This window comes from Ochotona princeps, chromosome 1 (assembly GCF_030435755.1).
Source record: "Ochotona princeps isolate mOchPri1 chromosome 1, mOchPri1.hap1, whole genome shotgun sequence".
NCBI classification, from domain to species: Eukaryota; Metazoa; Chordata; class Mammalia; order Lagomorpha; family Ochotonidae; genus Ochotona; species Ochotona princeps.
The window spans coordinates 2,480,072-2,492,958 of NC_080832.1; the positions used below are offsets into that span (position 1 = coordinate 2,480,072).

The 12,887-nt window shown below is 42.4% G+C and overlaps 1 protein-coding gene across 3 annotated transcripts in view; it reads left to right on the forward strand.

Annotated features, from left to right (window-relative positions):
• The window catches only part of PDE10A (phosphodiesterase 10A), a 244,064-nt gene that overhangs the window by 201,761 nt on the left and 29,416 nt on the right, over positions 1-12,887 (forward strand). For all 3 annotated transcript variants that reach the window (XM_058678443.1, XM_058679547.1, XM_058679001.1), the window contains exons 16-17: positions 79-229; positions 3,119-3,274. In XM_058678443.1, the coding sequence (XP_058534426.1) occupies positions 79-229; positions 3,119-3,274 (307 nt within the window). The remainder of the gene's footprint in view (positions 1-78; positions 230-3,118; positions 3,275-12,887) is intronic.

A 12,887-nucleotide genomic window follows, 5' to 3' on the forward strand; every position in this document is an offset into this window, starting at 1 on the left:
CTTGCGCCTCTGCAGGGCAGTCCTGAGACAAGGTGGCTCTCTGCTGCCTTCATTCATGGTGGATTCTTTTCCACACAGCTTTGAGCTCGAGAAGTTGTGCCGCTTCATCATGTCTGTGAAGAAGAACTACCGGCGGGTTCCCTACCACAACTGGAAGCATGCGGTGACGGTGGCTCACTGCATGTATGCCATACTGCAGAACAGTTACGGGCTCTTCACTGACCTGGAGGTGGGTGTGCACCCTGGTGACAGGTTTGTGGGCTGTCGGCTCAGGGTGGATTCAGTCCATAAACTGATAGAAATATACTGTTTACGTTACTCTACCCCGGCGCTTGCATGTTCTTTAGTGTTTGAAATGCAGGTAAAGAAACATGAACTGCACCAGAGTACTCGCTTTTAAGGACCCTGCCGAGGTGTAAATACAGTGCATTTTCACACCCCTTAGCCATGGGTCATGCTGCTGATTGGAGAGCCCAGAGCATTCAGTACAGCCCAGACACAAACGCTCCCTCATCTCCTGCAGAAGACAGCGGGAGGGCTCTGCGATGTCTCACTGTCTTGCTTGACTTTGCATACCCAGAGTTGGTGACATAACCAAAGTTCTAAGAAACATGACTTGGCAGATGTGGGGACTGGCTTGGCCATTCACCTCCCACAATTGAAATTCTTGACGCCAAACTCCAGCCAGGTGCTGAGTGGTGGGGAGCACCTTGGCCAGGGTGCCGCTTGCTCCTTGCTGCATCTCCTGGCCTAGAAGGACTCCCTCTGTCCACGCTGGCGCCCCAGAGCTCACGCATCCCCCGGATTGAATTCGCTATCTCAGGAAGAGTCTGTTGTGGCTGACTCAAGGTCACATTCCCGTGGAACCCACTGTGCCTGAGGTCTGTCATATGGTTCTCCATCTGCCGGACTAAGCTCGCGTACTACGCAAGTGTTTCAGAACCACAGCATAAGGTGCCGCTTTAATCCCCAGCGAGTCTAGACTGGCCGGTTTTTCCTGCCAGTATTTTTGTTTCCTAAGGATAATGTTTAGTTAAAGCAGTATTTAACCTAGTAAGTAATCTACCATTTGCCACACCCGCCCCCAGAAGGATTCAAGCGAGATCTGTTCTTTTTTCAAATAATTTTGCTTAAAAGAACATTTTTTATCTCACTGACCCCTGTATATTTGACAGTTTCAGTATTTTCTCTGTTCATCTCTATTGAGAAAGTGATCTCATCCTTTTCTGTTTGCCAAGTAATAGCCTGTGAATTAAAAAACTATTGAAATTATCTTTTCAAATAGCACTGAAATATATGTTTTAGAAATGAAAACTTTGAGAATATGTAACAAAATTTTGTTAATGTAGACTAAAACTCTTTGGGAAGTATGTCATTGCGTGTCCCAAAGGGTCAAGACTCTTTTCTATAAAAACAATCACAAAATAACATATGTAAATTTTTCAAATACAGTTTCTAAAGAGTTTACTTAGTTTCTAATAGAGCCATTCAAATTTCAGGAAAATTTTAACAAAAGTACTTGATTGTAAATTCTTTACACATGCATAAATCTGACACAGTTTATCAAAATCATTGAAAGTAGTTTCAGTAACAATTGAGCTTAAATGGGAAAGATGAAGCTATTACTGTTCAGCTACTGTACAGCAGTGTTTCTGTTTTAGTTTTGATTTTTTGAAAGGCAGAGTGATGTAGAGAGAGCTTCCGTCTTTGGATCACTCCCATTTACACAGAGGAGAGCAGCAGGTGATGGTCCCTGGAGGACTTGGGTCCTTGTCGCCACATTGGAAACTGAGATGGAATTTCCTACGCCTGGCTTTGGTCCGGCCCCGTCTCCCCACTTTGGCTCTCTGGGGACATTTGGAAAGGGAACCAGAGTGGAAAAATCGCTCGCTCGCTCTCTCTCTCTCTCTCTCTCTCTCACTACCTCCCCATCATGGTGCCTTTTAAAATCAGTCTGTGTTTCTTAAAATAGTGCGGAGTTCTCTGGACGCTAACCCTCCTGCTCTCACACACCCCTACTCCACAGCGGCATGCCCTCCTGTCAGTGTGTGCCCTTGGCTGCTGTGCTGGTCCCACTCCCAAGTGCGAGGTCACCGACTGCTCTCCAGGGCAGACCTGCAGGCTCCTGTCTGCCTCCCATTGCACTGAGCACGCTCCCTGGAAATTCTGTCCCACTGTGGTATTTCCCTTCTTCACTCAGGATTCTTGGAGTTACAGTGCTTGAGGCCCAGACCTTGCCCTTCGTTGACCTCCAACTACAATCTTGCTGAGGCCAGTTACACTAACAGTTCAAAAGCTGGCAAATCTCCATTTGCTGTGAATCAGCCATGTCCCTTTCATGTCTGTGGAGTTCAGCCATGAACTCCTTCCTGTCTACTCTTTGCTAACCTGCCCCACCTGTAGCTTTCTTGTGCCAGAGCATAGCAATAGCCTAGTGGCTAAAGTCCTTGCCTTGCATGTGCCAAGATCCTATATGGATGCTGGTTCATATCCCGGCTGCTCCACTTCCCATCCAGCTCCCTGTCCGTGGCCTGGAAAATCAGTCGAGGATGGCCCAAATGGGAGACTTGGAAGAAACTCTTGGTTCGTGGCTTCAGATTGGCTCAGCTATGGCCACTGAATAAATTGGGGAGTGAACCAGTGGATGGAAGCTCTCTCTCCCCTCCCACTCTTCACAAATCTGCCTTTCCAGCAGAAATAGAGTTCGCTTGACCACTCAGAACCCAAGGCCATGGATCCTGGGCCTCCCTGGCCTGTTGCCTCCCTGCGCCCCTGCTTCCAGGCCAAGCTCACCCTGAAGTGCCTGTTGCTCCGTGCACTGGTGCTCTTCTCCCTGGAGCCCGCCGCACTCTTCTTCCTCCCTTTGCCACCTCTGCTAACCTCTGAGGTGGGGTTCCTCTCCTTCCTTTTCCATCTTTGCTTACCTCCGAGATGAAGTTCCTTCTTTGTAATAGCAATTGCTTGTCAGAATTTCCTTTGAATGGATCTTTGGATGAGAACTGAGCCTGGTTAAAAAGAAGATGCATTATCTGGAAGTTGGCAGATTTCTAAATGCTGAGCTGACTGTGAGCTGTGTGTCTGTGTTTTGAATATCTCCGTGTTCTCTGATTCCTTGAAGCGCAAAGGCCTGCTGATTGCGTGTCTGTGTCACGACCTGGACCACAGGGGCTTCAGTAACAGCTATCTGCAGAAGTTCGACCACCCACTGGCTGCCCTCTACTCCACCTCCACCATGGAGCAGCACCACTTCTCACAGACGGTGTCCATCCTGCAGGTGAGACGCTCGCCTCTCCCATCCACCTGAATCCCTGCCCAGCCAGGCAACTTGCCAGAAGGTGCTGGTTTGTGAGGGCATTCCAGAACCTCCTATTCAGAGTCACAACTGGGTTTCAGAGAAAATATTGTATTAAACATGATTTTGTAGAGATTTTTGAGTATGCAAATATGCATGTTTGTCTTGTAGGTGTTATATCAGCTAGCTGAGATATTATCAAGAATAATAACATCAATGTTTGATAAAAAGCAGATAGGGTACTGTATTTGTACACTAGCATATATGGAACAGTCAATCTGAAAGATCGGGTAAATTTTTCCTTGGTGTTTTTTTTTTTCATTTGCTGGTTTTGGATACCCATTTATGATAGACCTAGATGTGGCAGGTCTCATTTCAGTGCAAAAATGTACTGCTGTTTTCTTCACTTTTCTCATCAAATTATCTCTGATAAAGCAGCTATTAAGTTTTAATGATTGGATTCCTAAAATGCACAATCTTAAAAAGTCTCTGTTGGCCTTGATATTGCACCCACCTCTTCCTCCCAGCGTCAGCACCTCTAAGTAGACCCTCACGAGGTCCCTGGACATACCCGGGGGAAGGTCTCGAATTTCCAGGGTTGCTCAGCAGAACCACTGTGCCTCTGGTAGTCCAAGCCTCCCTCTCATCACCTGGGACATGTTTTACTGGCCTCCACCCAGCTTTCCAGACTTGTCCTGGTGCCTCCCACTTGTGCCTGCCCACCCAGGCGGTTGGCAGTCCTGCCTGCTCAGTGGCCACATTCGCTCAGCCCTGAGAGCGTAGACAGTAACTTACTCAAATGCACCTTCGGGTGAAAGGGAGGAGCGCTGTCCACTGGGAGCGGCTTTACTCATTGGAAAGCCATGTCCAGGAAGGCACTCGTGCTGTCCTTCTTTGTGGCAGGTCCTGTCTTAGAGCAGTGTGTGACCTCATTCCTGGTGACCACTCACCTCCAGTCCTTTCTCTTCTAAGTCATGTATTCTTAGACAGATAGATAGGTGTGGGTATTAATACACATATGTAGATACATATAAGCCTACATGCATATTAAATTAAGATACACATGTCATTGTACAATGTGATTTGTTTAACTAGAGGAACACTATGGAGCTTATGACAGTTTGTATCTACTTGGAACTCATCATTTGAGATTATTTGCTTTATATCAGAAGGAGAAATGCCAGCAGGGACACCAGGATGTCTTCATTTAGGGAGAATTTGGACTCAGTGAATTAGCATTCCATGTCTGAGCTGAATTCCTGCATTTGACAATGAAATTTTATGGCCATTTAAATTACAAATTAATTTTAATAGCATTCATAAAAGCCTATTTAAGATATAACAGAGTAAGTTTTGAAATTGAAAACTCTGTTAGCCATGAATATTTTAAAAATAAACCGTGTGACATAGCAGTGATGGCAGCGCAGCGGGAAGGGGAAGCTGTGTGTGTCCCCTAAGCTCCAGGAGGAGCGCCCATGGCTGCTGTCCAAAGTGGAGGTTCAGGGGGCTTTGTATCCGTAGAGGCAGGCAGTGCTGTGGGCTCCAGCTGATGCACGGAGGCCATTGCCACAGGACCTGGTGCAGTAAGTTCAGATAAGCACATTGCTGGCTGTTTTCAGAGGATGGTCAGAATCCATATAGGACACATGGCATTCCTGTAGCTGTTGGAGGCATAATAGGGACAGCTTTGTTCTCTTGTTGAGAGACTATAAATTACTGACGGTATTACAGGAACAGCAGGCTACTACAGATTCAGATGAATGTACATGAGGTTCAAAACATTTATAATATATGTAGTAAAATATATATATATATATGATATCAGGTAGCAGTGAAACTTCCAAATTCCAGTCTCTGAAGCAAGATGGAGCACTCTAAGTTATATAATTTAACTACCTGGGAAATCTTGTTTAAGCACAAAACACCATTCCTCCGCTGTCCTCACTTCTGCAGGCACGCTTTTGTCTGCATTGTTTCATAGATGAGGGTGGATTTGAAATCATCCACTAATTAGCAACAAAGCCATGTGTAAGATAAGCAATCCATTGTGTTAATGGTTGGGAGTACTTCGGTGCCAGGCAGTCCCTGTGTGGAGTGTGCATGCGTGTTCTGCTGATCTGGGAACCCAGTTTCACTGTGGCTGCCGCTGATAACTCCTGGGAGATGTGGGTGATCAGAAGAGTGCTGTTGACCAACCAGAGACAGCAGTGGGCCAAATGCAAAAAGCAGTGCCTAATAAAAAATATTTCTGAATTTAACTTCCACCATAGTACACAGTCACACAAGAGGGAACAACTCACAAAGTGTGTTGGCTTTTTTTAAAAAAAATTTAGTTTTATTCCAAAGGCAGAATCACAGTGAAAAAGCAGAGAAGGAGAGATCTTCCATCTACTGGTTCACTCCTGAAATGGCTGTAATGGCGGGGAATTGAATGGATTCAAAGCCGGGAGCCAGGATCTTCACCCAGATGGGGGTGTGGGAATAGGGACCCAAGAACTGGGGCCATCTTCCATCGCTTTCTCACGCCGTAAGTGGGGAGCTGGGTCAGAAGTGAAGAAGCCAGTGGGACATGGTTACCACAGGCTGAAGCCTAGCTTACTGCACCGTGACACCAGCCCCAGGAAATATGGATGAGATCCTAGTTTGCCTTGACTTGGGTCATCATGAGATGGAAGAACTGGGAAAGCCTTACTGAGTGGTGGGAGGCTAAGTCACAAATGAAATAAGGACACGTTTAAGAATAGCTAGAGAGTGAATCTTCAGTCTTCTTTGGCTGAATTTCCCGTTAACTTTTCCTGCTAGGACACAGGAGACTACTTCCCCAGCGGTAGGGGCCCAGTGCTGTGTGTGGGTCATGGTGGGCACTGAGGAAGCTCCCACTGGAGGCTGTAGTAAGTGCCAAAGTGGCCCCTTTGTCCACTACTGCTGGCTGAGAGTCTGTCCAGCACCTTCCCCACGTGACACACTGTCCTGTCCAGCAGGACAGTCAACGGGGTTGCAGCCACCTAGGAGAGAATGAAGGGACAAGAGACACAAAGAATGGACAGCAAGACAGTAGGTCTGATCAAGCTGTCAGTTTATTGATTTCAACTGAGGGTTTTTATATTCTTCAGTAACTAAGGCTCAGGGAAAGAGAAGCTGGGACGCAAGCCATGGTCTCAAGACCGATTGTTCTTGAGCAGCCACCATATCAACAATAGTAACCCACATATCGACAATAGCGTAGGTAATCAGTAACAAGATGTTGGTAAGTACAGCATCAATCATATTCTGAAACAGTTGCTAGGAACAATTGAAGCTAAGCGTGTGATTAGTTTCATAACTTCTTTCCCAAGCATCTAGCCAACCGGGGGTTTCCACTGTCCCATAGGTCTATATTCAAAATGGCTTCAGTGTGGCTATAGTGCACGGCTCCTGACATCTCCCCCTTTTTTCTATATATCAATGAAAGTGGCAAAAAGAGAAAAGTTCGTGAAGCAAGATAAGCGCTGCCTGTCTTAGGTTCATTCTGAGGGACCCTCAGCTCTTACCCGTCTCTGGGCAGCCCTGCCAGTCATCCAGGGCTCCCTGTCTTAGGTTGATGGGGTATCAGAAAGGTGCCCGTCATTGGCTAAACACTTATCTGGCAAAGGCTGTGCCCCATTATATTAGACAAGCCTCTTTGAAGACTGGAGCCGCATTTCATGATATGGGGGGTTATCACTTGGAGAGTCTCGTCAGATCTTATCTGGCTCTGATCACCTATTAACACATCATGCTCAGCCAAACTTGAGTGCTAGGATTTTCCACAACCAGTGCCATCATGGCTTGTCCAATGACAACTTGCTCCCAGGCCTGCTGTTTGTGCATGCAGTACAGGAAGAGCATGGCAACTACTAGTGCAGCAACCATCGAGGTTTCTAAGGCCATCATCCTGCTCCATTCCTTGAACATGCAGGCTGCCAGTTTAATGCCATTTAGAATAACTTCTCCTGACATGAGTGGAACTCGGGTCTCATTTACTTTAATTATACTTGTGGCTAACTGGTGAAATTTAGGAAGGCGCTAGACCATTGTCCCTGGAGGTATTGATTGATTTTTATCACTCTGGCCAAAACATTGTGGACTTTTACTGGAGTGACACATATATGATGGTATATTGGGGAGTAGCTGACTTGCGAAATTCAAAAAGACATACTTAACAATGTACAAGTATTGTTGAAAATACTAACATTCAAGAATCTCATAGCACTAACATTGTTACATGTACACAAGACAGTTTTACCAGGAACCGGAGACCCTAACTTCCCATTATCCCATCTAGCTCCTACATTTCCAAACAGAGAAATGGACCCCAGCTGCTTTTAGGGAAAAGGGACGTCGTCATCTGTTCTTAACTACTTCCTGCTGAGGGGGGGGCGCCGTTGGGTAACAGCAGCTGTAGGGGATCCATCTAGTGGTTCCTGATAGAAGGCAGAAGTCATTAGGTGCTCGATGTACATTCTGGCACTTGAAAGGTTTCTCTTTCTTGAAGTCTAAATAACAAGACATAACATAGTTAACTTTCCCAGCCTAGCAGGTTGTGAGTTCGGTTAGCAGTTTGAATACTTGAGCTTCAGAACTTAGATGTAAAAGAATTATTAGGTTTCAGTCTTTGTTAGAGTAAACTTTAATTTAAGACTGTGGACTAGATTTACACCTGTCTAAATTAACTCCTTGAAGTCTCAAATTTTGGAACATATTCAATAAGCTCAATGGAATACATGAAACTTCTTTTAGCTGCATAAAATTGCTAACCTAGATCAATCAGAAGGCACAGTAACAATGCAAGGATTAGCATACAGCATCAGGATATAAGACCATCACAGAACAGGTAAATGCAAGCTGACTTCTTAGAGCAAAAGAGTTAAATATTCAGACATAATAAAAAACTGAGATAATAAATCTTTATACTAAAATACAGCAAGGTGTACTATTAATTTTACTATGACTGAATATACAGTCCTGCATGGGAAGCCAGTGTACACAGTGACTCTAGTGGATTTAACAAATTAGCACTCTTATATGTGACGTCAGTTATCACCTGAGGCTCCAGACACGCAATGTTTAGGCTGTGGAAGCCTCTTGAATCAACAACAACCCCATCAGACCTGGCAACACACAAAGTGGAAGTTCTCTCCTCCATTGAGAGAAGAGCACAACCATCCTCGGTGGTTGCTTCTTTGCACTGGGGCGTGGACCACTGAGTTCCTTCACGGAGGGACACTCTTAGCAGCAGCGTCCTGGCTTTCCACACCTGATATGCTTGCTCTCTTGCTGGCTCTCCTGTCAGATCAGAATGCCTTTTGGGCTGATTCTGAGGCCACTGAGTGCTTCTTAAAAATGACAGTCTATGAGTCTGCTGTAAGAGCTGTTTCCCATGTTGGAGCATTTTAACATTCTCTGACATCTGAGTTATCATTAAACACTTGCATACATATACCCATATATTTTCCATCTAGCTTATGAGGATTTGGGCTCCCATGGCCAATCTTGAAACTGTACGCTAGCAGTAAGTCCATTTAAAATCGTGTAGAACTATTGAGCTGAACAGATCTTGTAGGTCCTAAGAAAACAGTAACAGACATGACTCTCTAAGAGCCTAATTATGCATCTATACATAATTTTTAAAAAGGATTTAGCTTGGCAATTTTCATTCATAAACATGTACATGCATATCAGATAACACACATAAAACAAAACAGCTTTTGTAACAGCTACTTGAGAATTCTGTTAAGTATGTTCAAGTTACCAATTATTTAGAATTACATTTTGCTCTTAGTAATCTGAATAAACCAAAACTATAGTTTACAATTAAACTTTAGCTTTAATGAATACAATAGGCTTGCTGGAATCCTAGAAAATAAAATATCTATGTTTAGCATTGTGATACCACCTGTAGAATTTTACAAACTCTTGTACTTTTTAGACTTAGCCATCCTGGCTTCCCACTGGCAAGGTTTCCCAATGTCTTTTCTGCAATCCCCTCTCACCCCCAATTTAATTTTTTTTTTTAGATTTAATTAATTATTTGTCTCACAATTAACTTCATTAGCAGAAAGATACAACCTTTGAAACACATTCTTCTGAGTTTGAGACTGTCAGGGGCCTATTTAGAAATTCCAGAACCAGAAGAGTTAAACCTATTAAATATGCCAAGAGTTCCTAAAGTATCTGATCAAAGATTCCTCATTATAATATCCATTCATTTAGTCAGACTGATTCAAACAACACATCAAAAAAATTTTTTTATCACTTATAAATGATCACCCAAACATTTTAAAGTAAATACATACCAAAAAATACTCTTAAACACAGTTCTTTTAAATCATGAGAATTTAACAAAGACAATATACAGAACACAAGGGATTATCTAACTGAAAGGCAAAATGTATATTTCCTTAGTCACCAAAAGGGAAATATAACCTTAAACATGGGAATTAGTGCATAAAATCATCTCTTAACTGTTTAAGAACTGTAACAAACTCAAAGGTTGGAACAAGAATAGAGCTTACTGAAGCTGGATAGACAATTGACAAAGCTACCCATTAAACAGAGGCTATTTAAAGTTCAATGCTTCAATTTCTTCTTCTTTTTTTTTTTTTTTTTCAATGCTTACATTTTTTAACAGTTTTCACAATTAAAGATATTTTTGTTTTTAGGTATTTACTAGCATTGCTATGTATGCACACTTCAAAAACTTTTTTTTTTGAACACAGATATCAATTTTAACATCAGCATGTATTAGGTATTAATGTTAAAGACTTACACAATGTTGCAATAGTATCTTTAAAATTATAGCCAATTATACGCAAAGCTTACAAGATTCATTCCTCAACTTTTCTTAAAACATTTTCTTAATAAAAGCATACCAACTTTTAAATACAATGGCTTTAAGCAATTTTCAATCATTTCTCCTAATTCATGGAAACACATTTTAGCACAAATCCTCCTCAAAACCGGGAAAGAGAAGTTTTTTCAGTCTTCTTCTAGCTGATTTGGAAATTTTTCCCTTTTAAAATGAAGGCAGATAAGAATCACCACAACAGGGACAAAGTCAAAGTCCCAAATTCTTCAAAGGGCAGACTCCAAGCATGCCCTTGTTTTATGGCTGATCGGCCTGGAGCTTCCCCTCAGCTTCTGTTTTATTAAAGTCAAGAGAGCTGAAAAAACTTCAATTTAGCTGTTGTCTTGAGAGACTACCTTGGAATTTACTGAAGTTAGTTAACAGGTTTGGTTATCAATAAAATGAAAATTACTTAAAAGAAGATGTTAAAACACTGTTTTTCACAAAGAATCAGACTTCAACTCCATTGTTTTAAAGGCAAACATTCAGAAAATATACACATTATGACCAATTTTACTATACGTCTTTAAAGAATTTGCTGTTCTCCTGCAAGGCAAAATCTCACATATTTCCTTGTAAGTAAGAACACAAGTAATTTACAATCTGGATCGATTTCATGAGTAGGAAACATTTTGACCAATGAACATAAATGCTCTTCTATTTTAATAGCATATATGATGCAATAAATTTAGCACAATTTTGTAATATTGTGAGATTATAATCCAAATTATTTTAAATGACAAGTACATTATTTAAATTTTGTCTCAATCTTTGAGAGTTCCAGGGATCCTACTGGAACCCCCAAAGTCATGAGATTTGGTTTAAAACTCTGAAAAATTTAGAGGTCTAAATGAGTTAAACAAAAGTACCTTTAGCATTTAACTGAACATGTTGAATACTGTTAGACCTAATCAATGCCAGGACAGCACTGTAAGCTAAAGACCAAACAGCAAGAAAATGACACACAAATTTTTCCCAGTGGAGGTGGGGAGTCTGGTCTGGCCAGGTCCTGTTAAATTTGTTAGACCTCTCTAAAATTATTTACCAGGAGAGAGAAAAAGGGTTAGTCATGGTCCGTCCCATCTCGTCTGTCAGTCAGTCACACACGCACCAATTCAGAACAAGAACAACAACTTAACAATTCAAGACAAAGACACAACTGGAGAAAGAATATTAAAACAAAATTTAGTTTTGTCCGGACAAAAATAATAGAACACCAAGAATATTGACAAAACAAACATAAGCACAAACACCAAACATGTCGAAACAGAGACATATAACTCTCAAACCTGTTGCAACTTCCAGACTCTTCTTCAAAATACTTTAACCTGGAGATATTTTATAAAACAAGCACACATAGGTTCAGCTCATGCTTTAAGTTAATTTAACAGTGGATTTGGATCACTCTTTATCAGATTACTTTTGTTACATCAAGTTACAGAACATATTTTTCTTTTCTTTTTCTTTTTCTTTTTCTTTTCTTTTCTTTTTCTTTCTTTCTTTTTTTTTTTTAATAAACCTTAAATGGCTTATCTTACCCTGCCTCTCTCAGCTAAGGGGTTGGGTAAAGAAGTGGGAGATGCATGCCTAAAAAGGACTCAATAAGGGCAAAGGTAAAAGGTGTCTGAGTGCCATAATCTTTCACTGCTTGCTTAATATTTTTTAGATCTTTGAACTGCAGTGGTTGATGTTCGTGGTGTGGTGTCCACCACCTCGTGCAGGGGTCTGAATAACAGGGCAGCATATTACACTCTTCTTGGGGAGAGCTGAAGCTTCACTCTTATGGGGTTCTATTACAGGCTCCTCTTCTAGTAATGAGGCAGGGGCTGAAGGAGCTGCTGCTTCTGAAGCATAAGGTGGAGGTGGGTGAGAGTCGTTGTGAATGACTATTAATCTGAGAGCATATAGTTTCTGTGGCAGATTGCTCAAGGGGCTTGGCACTGGACTCTGCCTCAATATCTATAATGACAGAAGATGGTCGAGAACCGGGGGAAGGTGAGGGGATAGGTGTGGACAGTCGAGAGTGACTTTCTTTAAGAGATCATTCTCCCTCAGAAGCCAAAATCTGTAAATCTGGATGCTGAGACTCAATCTTTAGGATATCATAAATCAAAGTCCAATAATTAAAAGCCGTAACAGGAATTTTCTCAGGTCCAAAAACTTCATAATAATCTTTAAAACAATCACCTACTCTACACCAAGTTTTCTCATCAATAGAACCGCCCTGGGGATGCCAGGAACAAATCAGACCAACAAAATCCAAAAAGGTTTTGAGGTCTTTCTTTTTCACCCTAATTCCTCGTGTCTTGAATGAATCTATAAGACCTTGCAAGAATAGGTCATGTTATGATAATGCTTGTCCCATCTTACCTTGGCTCCGTAAGATTTGCGCCGTGAATATTTCCCACGAGCTCGACTTCCGGCGGGTCAACCGTGAAACTGCTCAACCGGTGTTCCTTTCGACACCACGAGAGGCCTCTCCATGAATGATGGCACGGCGTTCTCTCTGTCGGTGGTCTGCACACATCCACGTTGGGCGCCAATTTGTCCTGTCCAGCAGGACAGTCAACGGGGTTGCAGCCACCTAGGAGAGAATGAAGGGACAAGAGACACAAAGAATGGACAGCAAGACAGTAGGTCTGATCAAGCTGTCAGTTTATTGATTTCAACTGAGGGTTTTTATATTCTTCAGTAACTAAGGCTCAGGGAAAGAGAAGCTGGGACGCAAGC